Source organism: Bos indicus, chromosome 7 (assembly GCF_029378745.1).
Source record: "Bos indicus isolate NIAB-ARS_2022 breed Sahiwal x Tharparkar chromosome 7, NIAB-ARS_B.indTharparkar_mat_pri_1.0, whole genome shotgun sequence".
NCBI lineage: Eukaryota > Metazoa > Chordata > Mammalia > Artiodactyla > Bovidae > Bos > Bos indicus.
The window spans coordinates 49,147,609-49,162,923 of NC_091766.1; the positions used below are offsets into that span (position 1 = coordinate 49,147,609).

The following is a 15,315-nucleotide window of genomic DNA, read 5'->3' on the forward strand; positions in this document are numbered from 1 at the left end:
TCAGTGGCAAACTAGTTCTTCCCTCCATCCAATGCTCTTGATACATGCATAATTTACAATGACTCACCTCTACCCTGGTTGGGGAATGGACACACAATCCAATTTATGCCAGATCCTCTCCCCTGTTACCCGACAGGAATCTGATCTTGAGCAGAATGACAGATGCAAGGAAGTAGTTTGAAATCTCACAGCAACAGCCACATGCTGAAGAGATTCTTCCATGACCCTTTTATACTAAATTCTCTAGAGCTCTCATGTTCTTCTCTCTGCTTTTCCTTTCAAATCTGGTACCTATCCAGCATTCTTCTAATAAATTATCTTTTTTCTTTCCATTAGCCAAGATCTGTTTCTATGATTTGCAATTAAGGAATCCTGACTACCCTCAAATCTCCAATGACTCCATCTAAAAATGGCTGTGCTGGAAGGAAGGAGGATCCTCTATAAAGCTAGACAGATGATCCAAAAAAAGAAACTATTAGCAGCATGCATTTCAAACAATATTTAACCTTGCTGGTAAACAAATAATATGGCTAACGAATTCACCTCTCTAAATGAGCACTATCCAAAAGAAATTTTTACAGTGATAGAACTGCTCTATATCTGCACTGTCCACTATGCTAGCCACTCATCACATACGGCTATTGAGCACTTGAAATGTGACTAGCACAACTGTGGAAATTTTTTAAATTTTATTTAATTAAGTTTAAATTTAAATAGCCACATGTAGCTAGAGGTTACATTATCGGCAAGCATAACTCAAAGAAAATAAAGAACACCAGTTTAAATCTATTGTTTTCAGGTGCTCAAGAAAATACTGCTAACAGTAATGAAAACTGAGACAAGTATTTTAAGCAGTCTGGAAATACTTATCAAAAGTCACAGGAAAATTTTCTCTTTGAGCCTAATGAATTTTCCAAATTTATTTGGAAAAAGCCAAAAGAAGGATAAAAGGACCTAAGAACAAAAGCTGTAGAGTAAGCTGGAATAACTCAAAGATCAGAAAAAAGAATTAAAGTAAATACATAATTAAGACATAGCTAAATACTTTAGCATATAGCTTATAAGTATTTTCATATATATCTAACATAGAATTAAGAATATCATGTAAACAGAAAAGTACAAACAAAAAATTATACCAGGGGCAAAAAGGTGAACTGGAGGAGAAAATGGCAACCTACTCCAGTATTCTTGCCTGAGAAATTCCAAATTCCAAGGACAGAGGAGCTTGGCAGGCTACATACAGTCCATGGGGTCTTAAGAGTTGGACACGACTTAGCAACTAAACCACAACCAAAAAGGTGAATAAACATGTTAATATACCAAAATTATCTTCCTGTCTGAAGAAACTATAACTAATATAAAAATATAGAGTCCCAAAGAGACATTTAATAGTTGTATTTAGAAGTATGGGCTTCCCTGGTGGCTCAGTGATAAAGAATCTGCCTGTAATAAAGAAGACATGGGCTCTATCCCTGGGTTGGGAAGATCCTCTAGAGAAGAAAATGGCAAACTGCTCCAGTATTCTTGCCTGGGAAATATCATGGACACAGAAGCCTGACGGGCTACAGTCTATGGGATCACAAGAGTCAAATATGACCTAGCAACTAAACAAAAGTTTACAAGTATACACTTTAAACTACTTTATAATTTTTCTAGATGACAATGAATAGTTCTTTCATTAAATTACTAGTTATTTTTTAAATATTTTGTTGTCTCTTAAATTACTATTTAAATGAATTAATTAGTAATTAAATATTTAAATTAATAATTAAATATTTGTTTAATCAAATTATTTTCTCTACTTTTTAAATCACTATTTTATTGAACACAAATTTAATGAAAAACATCTAGTGGCCTAAACAAGTAACCGTCCCCCTAATTAGAAAACCATGGAGCTTTACAGAGAACTAGGACAGAATTTACCAAACCTAGAGCTATGAATGGGGCGTTCTTGAATTCTCTAATGCTTCCTAAACATTGTGTCCAATGGTCCTACCCATGTGCTACGATAGTGCCTCCAGCCTACCATCTTTAATAGCACTTTACACATGAAAGGATTGGAAAGCACCATCTTAAAGAATCACAGAGTCCTCTTCTCAAAGCCTAGTTCAATCTAGTGCCTAGGAGCTGGAAATATAGTCAACTCAACCACTATATGTTTCTCTAGCAATTCTACTTTCAAAGGTTCTGAAATTTTACACAACCCAACTAATACACTAATAATACAAAAACAAATTAACTTTAAGAGAAAATATACATAAGAGATTATTTTTTAGAAGGTATTAATAGCTGAAAACGCCTTAACCAGTTTATTTCTTTAAAACATTCTTATTGTTCTTTTTCATATACAAATTAATCTTTCATATATCATTATAATCTGTGTAATTTAGTGCTTGAGTAAATTTACAACCAGAATGAAGTGCTCAAAAATTAGTCCTTTCAAATGAAATACTACCTTGTTGATGCTGTAACACTATTTGGTTCCAGGATGTTTTCAGTCATCCTTAATTGTACCACCTCTGGCATGTCATCTGATTTTCCTGCACCCTCTTCTGGAAGTTCTTCTATATGTTCCAGCTTTTCATCTTCTTCTTCTTCCTCAGAAAGTTCATTAACCTATATAAGTAAGAGGAAACCGAGAATTAAAATTTAATGAAACTGTTAACTGATATCTAAAACATACTATTCTAAGAAAAATTTAAACACAACTCATTTTCAGCTTCATTTCCTTAAGACTAATTTCCCTTACAAAGTATCTGCCAACTTCTCCACATTAGAGTAAAATTTCAAACCAAACATAATATTTTTAAAGCAGAAGGTAATGATTATATTAGTATATCACTAGGAATACGAATAAGACTGCAAACTATGAAAAAGCATGCACACTATAACATTTAAAAAGCTTCATTTCCTAACCAATCAGATTTGTAAATCTAAGAGCTACAACGAAGATTTCAACTGACCTCTCCAATTTCCAAGTGCACTGAACAAGTGATTTTAACACAGAATAAGTGTAGAAAAAAAAAGGGCACAGAAATTTTGCCTTAAGGTCTTAACTATGTTTTAGAAAATGATGGCTAACTTCTAAATGGTTCAGACTCAGCTCTTCATGCAGAAACTGGACCTTACAACAAGGAAGAACTCACTATTTTTACCATGAAGCACAACTCAAGGTTATAATTCTCTTTCTGTCAGGGGCTGTAAAACATTTTCTATTATCAAACTGGCTACATAAGTAAATAATCATTCTAATTAAAAAGACACAAATATCTAAGAAGGAAAACGAACAAAATATTTTCAAATGAAAAACATTTATTAAGCTATCCCATAGAAGAAACTAGCCATAAAATCACACCATTTTTTATAAATTAATACTAGTCATTAAAAACATTAAACAGTAAACATAAATAGTTCTATCCATTCTAGCCAAATGGGCTGACAATACCTAGAATGATTACTGCTACATGTAACACTAGTGTTTTTCCTGACAGGCAAATACAACAATTGCTACAAGATTCTCAGAAATGAAAATTTGAATCAGAGGGTAATTATACTTTGATACTCTACCAACTCCTAATTAACAAGTACTGAAAATCATTGGCCTAAGTGGTTACTGGAGGAGGGCATGGCAACCCACTCCAGTATTCTTGCCTGGAGAATCCCTTGGACAAAGGAGCCTGGTGGGCTACAGTCCATAGGATCGCAAAGAGTCGGACACGACTGAGCGACTAACACACACACAGAAATGATTAACTGAGAAGTTAGATTTATACATAAAGGTGAAAATTTCAAATGACAGGTCAGTTTTTAAACTGGATGAAATGGAAAGTTACTCTCTTTCTCTATCTATGTATTTAATAAATTACTTAAAATCAAGAATGTATTTAATTAATATCTACTTGATAATCCAAGGAAAAAAACTGGCAAGAAAATACTGTTCTTAGGTTTGAGTACAAGATTAGATGACTGCAAAAAAAAAAAAAAAAAAGTAACGTGACTATTTAAACTGAGAATAGATAACTATTCAGTACACACATTTTTGGTTCAGAAGGACTGCAATTTTAATGTTACATCACCGATTTTAAAATCAGTTTGTCTACGGTCAATAGCTCTTTCCATTAAAACTTTACACTCAATTATAATGAATATATATTTGATTCAATAAGCTTTATGTAAACTAATAGATATTTCCTAACATTTTCACCAGTAACCATCAACTAAGATAGGACATGAACACAATCAATTGCCTATGGGTCTTTCTTCTCACTCCCCCACCCCTCACCCCAGGCCTTCTAGTGTAATTTCTTGCAGTAAAAATTCATTAAATTGGTTTGGGTAAGAGTAAAAATTAGATAAAAATGCTCCATCACTCCACAACTTAGCTTCAAAAGTTCTTCTTGATCCTCTTATCAACTTGACCTTCTGCTTATCAATATTCTGTTCATAAGTTATTCTGAACCTACCCTATATAGGCACCTGACTCAACTTCACTTATGGAAAACCCTCAGCCATACTTACATCTCTTCCTTCTTTGACTGCTGTAATTCCCTTCTCTAGGACCTCGTGAAATGCCTGCTCTCCAGACTCCAGCTTGTGGAGAACGCTGCTACCTGCCTTCTCAAACGTATAAAGAAACATAATTATCACCTACATCTTCAAACCACTCTACTGGATTTGCAATCATTTAAGGATCCCATACACAGAATCTGTTCTCTGACTCTGAGTCATTACTCAAACACTTCCTATTCAACATCTCCAATCAAAGGAGACCTCTCATACTATTAAAAAAAAAAACTACTACCTTGAAAAGGACCTAATGGCCAAATACTTGCATTAATGGGATAAAACTCTGAAAGTAGAGAGTGCTAAATAAGTTTTGCTTTCCTCAAATATCAAAATCAGGGGGAAAACCAATGCACTGCCAGGACAGGCCGGGTCTGCCCACCTCTTTATGTATGTGGATAACAAATTAGCAGCATTTAAGTTATAACAACTTTAAAATGCAACCAAACGGTGCTGAGTTTGAGGAGATTTTACTTTCACTCAGTATCTGATCAATTCAGCTTCACAAGTCAAATATGAAAGATATGAAATCTACCTTAAAAAAGAAATTTCAGAAATCTGTACTATTGAAATCCAGTTATAATTCAAACTGTAAGAAAAGTAGACAATAGATTCTGGTGATTAGCAACATGAGCCAAGATAAGTGATATACCTTGCTGTCTCTCAGGACTCATTACACTACCCTGTTTTTTGAGCATATTCTGTTCAATATGCTAATATCCTCTTTTCTATTCACAGTCAAATCTGCAGAATTCAACATTATTTACAGGTGTTAATTGACCACAACTATTTAATGTAAAGCACAATATATTTTGAGTCAGTTTTTATAGTGCTTAAAAAAATACAGAAATATAAATGCAATATATGTGAGCTATGAATATATTTCAGTTTACGTAAGAAAGCTGCAGGATAATAGAAATATCAGAGAATTATACCACAATGTAAAACATAATCAAAATATACCCTGCAGACTTTAGAAGAGTCAAGATACAAACTTTAGATCAAATTGGCATCATCAGTTTCTTATAAGTCAAATCATCTCAGAAAAGTAGAAAATGAGTAACACAAATGTGTGTATGTTGTTTCATTTTCAGCAGCCATTAACTTTATTTTAAAAAATTAACTACTGAACTAAAATGAAAAGAAAGGTGGCACACAGAATCCCCCAAAGGTGAGAGTTCATATGGATATCAAAAAGCATTAAACATTTAAGGCACATATATTCACTTGTCCTCTTCTTGTCATTTTCTTTTCAGCAAAAATAATTCTGAACAGCTGTGTCAGTTCTTTATTTTAATCAAGTTTCTTATGTCACATACTGTATAGTTGGAAACCTTCAAAAAAATATGCCAGAAGTTCCATGGAGCACTGTTTCAGGCTACAAATTCTACGGACTTGATTTATCTCACAAATACATATATAACATATATATATGTGTGTGTGTATACATATGTATTCATCCTCAGTTTATACATGGTAAATTATAATTTGATATCTATTACTGTCTTCTTAATAGTTTCTGATACTGGAAAACAGAGAGGAGAGGAAGAAAGGAAAGGAAGAAGAAAAAGAGGGAAGGAAAGTCAGACAATGGTAAAAATGGTTACATGAAGAAAATATAAAAAATTTAAGGAACCGACCTACAGCTAACTAATCAATGACAAATGAGACAAGACTAAACAATGGAGAAAAGGCAAATTCTCCAATAAGTTGTGTTGAGAAAACCAGACAGCAACGTGTAAAAGAATGAAATTAGAACATTCTCTAACACCACACACAAAAATAAACTCAAAATGGATTAAAGACCTAAATATAAGACTGGATACCATAAAACTCTTAGAGGAAAGCAGAGGCAGAACACTCTCTAACACATATTGTAATAATAGCTTTTTGGCTTCATTTCTGAGAGTAAAAACAAAAATAAATGAGACCTAATTAAACTTACTATAAACAAAACAAAAAGTAAACCTACAGAATGGGGGCGGGGGGTGGAATACAACCAATGCAACTCACAAGGGATTAATTTCCAAAATTCACAAACAGCTCATACAGTACAATAAAAATTAAAAAAAAAAAAAAAACAAAAACAATGGGCAGAAGATCTAAACAGACATTTCTCCAAAGAGGACATGTGATGGCCAAAAGGCACATGAAAAACTGTTCAACATCGCTAATTATTAGAGAAATGCAAATCAAAATCACAATGAGGTATTAACCTCACTCCAGTCAGAATGATCAGTATCAAAAAGTCTACAAAAAATAAATGCTCGAGAGGGTGTAGAGAAAAAGCAACCCTCCTACACTCTTGGTGGGGATGTAAACTGGTGCAGCCACTATGGAAAACAGTATGGAGGTTCCTTACAAAATTAACAATAGAGTCCCATATGATCCAGCAGTCCCACTCTTGGGCATGTATCTGAAAAAGACAAAAACTCTAATTTGAAAAAATACACGCACCCCAGTGTTCCCAGCAGCACCATTTACAACAGCCAAAATATGGAAGCAATCTAAATGTTCACTGACAGATGAATGGATAAAGAAGATGTGATTGATACATATATACACATGTAACTGATACATACACACACACACAATGGAATATTACTCAGCCATAAAAAAGAACAAAATAATACCATGTGCAGCAATATGGATGGACTTAAAGATTATCATACTAAGTGAAGTAAGCCAGAAAGAGAAAGACAAATATCATGTGATATCACTTATACGTGGAATCTTAAAAAAAATAAATATTTATAGAATAGATCCACAGACATAGAAAACAAACTTATGGTTACCAAAGGTGGTGGGGGGGGGGGGGATACATTAGGAGTTTGAGACAACTGTGTACCACTACTATATAGCACAGGAAACTATACTCAATACTTCATAATGATTTATAAGAGAAAAGAACCTGAAAAAGGAGAAAAGAACCTGAAAAAAGTTAGCTACATAACTGAATGTGTAACATGTATAACTGAATCACTATGTTGTACACTCGAAACTAACACAATGCTGTAAATTAACTAAACTTCATTTAAAAACACAAAACAAACCTAAGCAAAGTATAATTCCCAATTATTAAAAAGACTTATCTATAAAAGTTCACAACGGTATAGAAACCCTTTTAAATAAAAGCTGGGCTACCTAGGAAATAAAACTCCTACCTCACATAATCAAAGCCAACACCTATAAGAATGAATGAAAATATGTATGATAAACATTCAAGAGATGCTGCTTTATAGTTTAAGAACAAATGAAGGGAAATAATCCATTGTCCATCAATAAACAGCATAACCATATAATTTATCATCTAAACTTGGATACATTTGAAAGTGAAAAGGGAAGCTACTAAAATAACAATAATTTTTATTATTTGATTATATTATATTATAATTTTTTATTATTTCTTTCTAATAATTACATTAGAAAGCAGATATAAACTACGATGCCTCTGAGAAAACTGGGATGTGCTATCACCATTTCAAGTGGATACAGATACTATGAATCAGATAAATTATATGCTATATTCATACAATAGAGAACTTACTCACACAGATATTAAAAAAAAAAAAGACTACGTTCTTTACATTCCAATAAAAGATCTCCAAGATACATTGTCAAATGATTAAAAAAGAACAATGTGTAGAATACTATGTAAAGTATGCTACTTTCCATAAAAATTAAAATATTAAATTAAAAATATTAAAAATTCTAAGAAATATTTACTTACATTTGCATAAAGAAATTCTGGAAAAACACATTCAAAAACCAATGAGAGGGAGAGGATGGGCACAGGTACGAATAGGACATTTTACTATATATTTTACCTTATTTATTTTTAACCAGGTGAATTATTATTTTTAAAAAGGTAGCAGCCCCACCCCACACTCAAAATATAAATAACATTATAGGTTTTAATATACAAGTTTGCTTGACAAATCATTTCACTTAAGTACACAAGAAAAACTTCCAGACAGACCTAAAGCATGAATTCTAAACCTGAGAAGTCTGGATTAATGTGGCTTTACAGTCAAAAACAATTACTCAGAATCAATATTCTCACTTCATAAAGAAGAAATGAATGAGGACCCTTTTATAGTCTCAACCATTAAGGCATAACAGTAACAACAAAATACACTGTTGAGAAATGGGTTTTAATATTCAAGAGCCACAAAATTTAAAACATCTGCAACCTAAACTATTACTCTCCTGATGCTTCCCTAATGGGAATTAATATGATGATGGTTACACTGCTGCACTGACTTGCTACTTCAATCAAAAAAACATTTTTAAAAGTTTGTGTCAATTTTATATACCACCTTTCCCTCTACCTTCTAATTCTCAACCTTTGCCTACATTCCTCTATGCTAGCAATTTCTTTGCAAAAACAAAAACACACTACTCTTACAAAATAAACAATGCTTAATTTAACAAAAGAAAAACACAAGAAAACCCACAAAAGCTCTAGCGTATCTCTGGTTTCGATTCCTTTTCCATATTATCCAAACTGACGACAAGAAGTTGTTCAGAAAAAAAATCACATTCATATACTACATGGAAATACCACCTATGATAATGTATAATAACCAAGAAAATTACGTCCTAAACTTTTAGTACTTAAAAAGTCCACATAACTTTGGGCCAAACCTTTAAGAGCATATTCTTTACCAAATGAAAAAAACCTCCCTCCAAGTAGAATATTTAAAATAGTCTCACCTGTTCAGTAATTGAACTCAAATCATTAGATGAAAAATCTTCCTCTTCATTCTCAAAAAACTCATAGTAATTTTCCAGAAGTCCAGCCATTATCCTGCTTACTATTTCTTGTTCTTTCAGATCTTCCACATCTGTGTAAATACTAAAAGAAAAGTCCAAACTGAATTGAGAGTCCTTAAATCCATCACAGATAAAGTCTGAAGAAACTGAGTCACTTTATAGACCTGAGTGATTTATGCCACCATTCTGTGCCACAGTTTTAACATCTGTAAAGCCAACCTAATTTGTACCTTGTTCACAGAAATACTGGGAGGATTAATCAGATCTACTATAAAAAATGATGGTTCATCAAGCAACCTATGACCCTTGGGAGATAGTATGATGATTCTATTTCACAAATACAATGTTATTTAATAAAACAAAAATTTGTGAAAAACTTACTGGAAGACATCTGGACCAAAGACAGCAGCCAAAGAGTTTGCTGACCAAATTTCTTCATGATGTGATGCTACATTGGCTAAAAATCTACACAGGAACTTTAACAAACTGTAATTAACAGGTGGAAGCTGTTGCAAGAGGAACCTCAACTTTCTTCCAAATTCATCTTCATTATTATAATCTATAAAACATAATGACAGGGTTTTTTCTTAATGAAGCAAAAGCAAAGCTCAGATATTTTGCCAGATTCACATTACTCCACCTTCATCACCAGTTTACTATAACAATTCAAAACCTCTTCACTTCCTCTACTAGAGGCCAAATGCCTTAGGGCTCTGCATTTCACTTATTAAGTGGAAGAACTGGAGAAGGAATGCAACCCCTCAACTGTTAGAGAATGTTTTCTTCATCTATTATTCACTGGCTCCAATCCTAGAGCTTATTTTAATTCTCAAAATACTGTCTTTTGCATGACTGCACATGTGTTTCCAAATTAGTGCCAACTCTAAGAAGTCAAAACGTACTCGTCAATACCATTCAACACCAACCACTAGTAAGCAAAAATGAGAAGCAATTTAACCAGCTAACAGTATCTGAAAAAAAAAAAACAAGGAAGAAACAGAGTAAAAAAACACTTTCTTCTTTTAACATTCTGAAAAGGACAATTAAATTCAGCAATATCAACAGAACTATCAATAAATTAGGATGCATTCCAGGACTTCCCTGGCAATCCAGTGGTTAAGACTCTAGGCTTCCAATGCAGGAGGTTCAATCTCTGGTCAGGGAACTAAGATCCTACATGCTGCATGATGCAGCAAAAAAAAAAAACAAAACCCAAATTCCTCTTCTCGGTTTACCAAGTGAATTTTCAGCTACCAGAAGACAGGTCCTGTGTTTACGTCAATAAGTTTTCATTAACAGAAATTAGGTCTGTATCAACCCACTGACTGGTGAGGGTCCCAAAGAGGAGAAGTAATTTCTCAGAGGTACCTCAAAATGAAGTAATTAATTGCTCTAATAGGGAAAATTAACCCAATTATCTTTCATTCTGTATTTTTCTTGAGGTCCTTAAAATTAATTTAAAAATAATTATTGGGGGGAAAAATTATTGGTAAAAGGTTATGACCATGATATTGGTCATCTCTACAAAATAACACAACTCTAAGAAGTTACCAGAAACGGCTATGGTCATATGAGTTTTACTTAAAATTTAAAATGCAACCAGTAACAATTCTTCTACATTACATAACATTATCGACTGCCCAGGTACTCTGTCTTTATAATTGGTTGAAACAGTCCCTGAATGAATGTTTTTTTGAATTTCTGTTTTCTTCTAAACTTCTGCTTCTACTGCTGCCAAGTCGCTTCAGCCGTGTCCGACTCTGTGTGACGCCACAGATGGCAGTCCACCAGGCTCCCCTGTCCCTGAGATTCTCCAGGCAAGAACACTGGAGTGGGTTGCCATTTCCTTCTCCAATGCATGAAAGGAAAAGTGAAAACGAAGTTGCTCAGTCATATCTGACTCTTAGTGACCCCATGGACCGCAGCCTACCAGGCTCCTCCATCCATGGGATTTTCCAGGCCACAGTACCGGAGTGGGGTGCCATTTTAAGCCTGCTGCTGCTGCTGCTAAGTCGCTTCAGTCGTGTCCGACTTTGTGCGACCCCACAGACGGCAGCCCACCAGGCTCCCCCGTCCCTGGGATTCTCCAGGCAAGAACATTGGAGTGGGTTGCCATTTCCTTCTCCAATGCATGAAAGTGAAAAATGAAAGTGAAGTCGCTCAGTCATGTCAGACTCTTACTGACCCCATGGACTGCGGCCCACCAGGCTCCTCCGTCCATGGGATTTCCAGGCAAGAGTACTGGAGTGGGGTGCCACCGCCTTCCCCCATTTTAAGCCTACTACCTAGTTAAATCATAACCAAGAAAAATATATGTACATATCAAAGAAGATTCCCCTGACTAGGAAATCTTTTAACCATTGTTAACAGTTTTTTTTTTAATGTAACAACAAATTCACAGAATTGTGAATTGTGTTTTCTACCAAAATATGATGTATAAACAATTGGACAAACTATCATGAGCTAAACCAATGGCTGATAACATTGCCAATGAGTGGAATGATTGTCATAACCTGGGGGAAAGGGGTACCAGTGGATCTAGTAGACAGAGTCCAGGGATTCTACTGAATATCTTAAAATTCAAGGATAGCCCCTATACTAAAGAATTACCTAGCCCAAAATATTAGGAGTACCAAGGTTGTGAAATATTAAAATATTAACATAAGAGTTACCTATGATAAATGGAGAGAATTCTGTCCAGAGACCCAGACACCTTCCCAAATGAATGATTAAAGGATGAACGAATAGATTTTATTACAACAGAATTACAAATATCACCTCAAGTACCGCCACACCTACCTGCATACCTATTAAAGAAATGGGTGTCGTATATGGGTGTGTGTGCATGCATGTGTGTGTGTATATGGGTGTGTGTGCTAATGGTTATATACATGGGCAATGGAGGCGAATGGTGGTTTTCTGAAAACAGGCCAAAAGCATTTCTGCACATCTTAAATTCCTTCACAAGTGAATACTGACACAGAATAATTAGTAAGATATATATTGTAACTCCATCAGTAACACAGTACATGATACTGTCGTACTTTTAAATGAGTAACAGTGAAAATGACAATCTCACTGACAGAACAGCTTCTGACTGGTAGCATCAGTGAGAGGCAGTAACTTTTTTATCACTAAATCTCATTCCACTTATTCATTTATAAATTTTCAGTCAAAACTGAAAGATTATCAGATTCGTAGAACTTTAAAAGACCTGTTTACAATTCTATAACACAGGGAAAATGGAATCCTATCATTATAAAAACAAAATGAATGGCTCTAAAGACATAAAAAAAGCTCCAAAAACTCTAACACATCATTTTCATTATATATATTTAATGGGTGCAAAAATGCTTATTAGATGACTCAATATAAACATTTGAAAAAATACCTACTTCCAAGAAAAGAAATTTGAAATAGATTCAGAAATTCAAAACAAAAATAATATTTCTTGGGACAAAAAAAGAAAATTACACTTTGAAAAAAGGTGACGATATTGATACTTTATTCTGAAACCTGTTCTTTGATCCCGGTGGCACAATAAAGAAACAAAACTGAATCAGGCTAACCATTCCTGAATAAATCAAGTATAAAATGAGCTCAATCATCTAGCTGTATAGAGAAAAACATACATAACAGGATCATAAATTATCGTTGTATTGACTTTTAACACATAAATAAGAGGCATCTATTAACTTAGGCTTGCTTTTAAATTTAAAAAAAATAATAAATTTAAGAAAAAAATAAAATGGAAAAATACTCTCAAAAAGAAATCCTCCTCTTCTAACCATATACAACTTAAGGATATAAAACAAAATATCCAGCTCTCACAGCAAGTAGGAATTAAGGAAGCAGTTATAATTTCTTACTATCACTGAATTTCTCTAGAAGTTCCATTTCGAAAAAAATTTTAGAGAGATTCCACAATACAAAGAAAAGCCAAAAAAATATACAGAGTGAAGTAAGCCAGAAAGAAAACACCAATGCAGTATACTAACGCATATATATGGAATTTAGAAAGATGGTAACGATAATCCCATATGTGAGACAGCAAAAGAGACACAGATGTATAGAAAAGTCTTTTGGACTCTGTGGGAGAAAGCGAGGGTGGAATGATCTGAGAGAATAGCATTGAAACATGTACATTATCATATGTGAAATAGATCGCCAGTCCAGGTTTGATGCATGAGACAGGGTGCTCAGGACTGATGCACTGGGATGACCCAGAGGGATGGGATGGGGATGCAGGAGGGAGGGGGGTTCAGGATGGGGAACACATGTAAACCCATGGTTGATTCATATCAATGTATGGCAAAAACCACTACAATAATGTAAAGTAATTAGCCACCAACTAAAATAAATAAATTTAAAAAAAAATCTAAGGAAATGGATAATACAGTTGATCCCTGAACAACACAGGGGTTGGGGTGCCAACCCTTCACATGACTGAAAAGTCGTGTGTAACGTTATAGCAGGTCCACCAAGTCCACAGTTCTTCATGTGTCGATTCAACCAACCGTAGATCATGTAGTACCGTAGTACAAATTTTTTTTTTTCGTAGTACAAATTTTTTGACAAAAAATGTAAGTTCAAACCCATGTTGCTCAAGAGTCAACTGTATTACATGTCAACTTCATAAATTTTCCTATGTAATGAAACATGTCACACTATTATACACACATGAATACCATTTGGCTCAAGAAACAGAAGCACCTCATCGCTTCTTGGTTCTTTTACCTTTCTGCATACTTCACTTTTATTTTTCTTATCCATCCCAGCTAAGCCCTACTTTCAGTCACCACCAAAAAATTAACCCAACAGAGACCAATGAATTTCTTGACTTGGTCTGCAATCTGATGTCCAATTTGATATTTTATCATGGGGTAGCAAAGAATCGGACACAACCGAGAGACTTTCACTTTCCTTCAGGAGTCCAAGAACAAGTTTTAGGTATAGTCCAAACTTAGAATCAAAGCTATCTTCTGGCTTTTGCTAGAATATTCAATCAAACCAAGGATAAACATAGTAACATCACCACTAACCAACATCACTGGCTATTATGGGACCTTCTGCCACACATCTTTTTTTGTTGTTGTTCCTTCTTTTCTCTTTGTTCTTATCTCCTGCTTTTCCTCCTTCTCATCTTATATCTTAGGCTCACTAAGACCAATCATAAAAAGTAAACATTACTACAGGAATCTAAGAGGTTGCCATTCCTTTAACTAGACAATACAGCTCCAAAGAGCATATGTATTCAAATGGGAACTTAAGAAATTATTCTCAGAATTACTATAGTTACTGCTTACATGTCAAGATTTCTAAAAGATAAAGATTTTGAAATTAAATGTTAAGGGATTGATTGGTAAGATTCAGATTATGTTACCTTGAGAAAGTTGCATCAAGTGAATATGCAAACTTCCAGGGATAACAGGTTCAGGAAGTTCTTGAAGGAAAAACCTAAGAAGACTAATAGCTGAGGGAACATCTGCTTCCTTAACCAAATCCACCTCTTCTCCACTGTCGTATCTCTGCCGAAGCCACTCCACTGTCTCAGCATTTCCATTGACTTGAAAAAGTCCTTGTTGCTCCAGACCTCCTACATTAATTAGTTCAAGGCAAAAATTAAGTAAGTTTCAACTACTATATATATTCATTCTCCAGTGAACTTAAAATATTCATACTTTCAGAAAGCCATTCTTGTCTCCCGATTGGGCTGAACACCTTCAAATCACACATCTAAAAACACACACTGTCTCTGTCTAGAGGGATATTGTACTTTATCCCACCCTTTTATATTCGTTAAAAAATATTCTTATCATCCCTCCCACTAAAATATGCTCTAAATCAGGCATATCTGAACATATAACTTTAAATGAAAGATACACTAAAAAAAAATAATTTCCATCAGTTTTCCTCACAATATTGTAGACATGGAGTACTGAGGAAAAAAATAATCCAAGGTCCAAAAGGGATAAG

At 34.2% G+C, this 15,315-nt stretch overlaps 1 protein-coding gene across 11 annotated transcripts in view; it reads right to left on the reverse strand.

Annotated features, from left to right (window-relative positions):
- FAM13B (family with sequence similarity 13 member B) overlaps positions 1–15,315 on the reverse strand; it is a 95,449-nt gene that overhangs the window by 49,637 nt on the left and 30,497 nt on the right. For 8 of the 11 annotated variants that reach the window (XM_070793640.1, XM_070793638.1, XM_070793639.1 and 5 more), the window contains exons 4-8: positions 14,723–14,935; positions 9,721–9,898; positions 9,280–9,421; positions 4,519–4,614; positions 2,456–2,616 (exon numbers count right to left, since the gene is read on the reverse strand). In XM_070793640.1, the coding sequence (XP_070649741.1) occupies positions 2,456–2,616; positions 4,519–4,614; positions 9,280–9,421; positions 9,721–9,898; positions 14,723–14,935 (790 nt within the window). The remainder of the gene's footprint in view (positions 1–2,455; positions 2,617–4,518; positions 4,615–9,279; positions 9,422–9,720; positions 9,899–14,722; positions 14,936–15,315) is intronic. The other 3 variants (XM_070793649.1, XM_070793647.1, XM_070793643.1) reach the window with 1 other exon arrangement.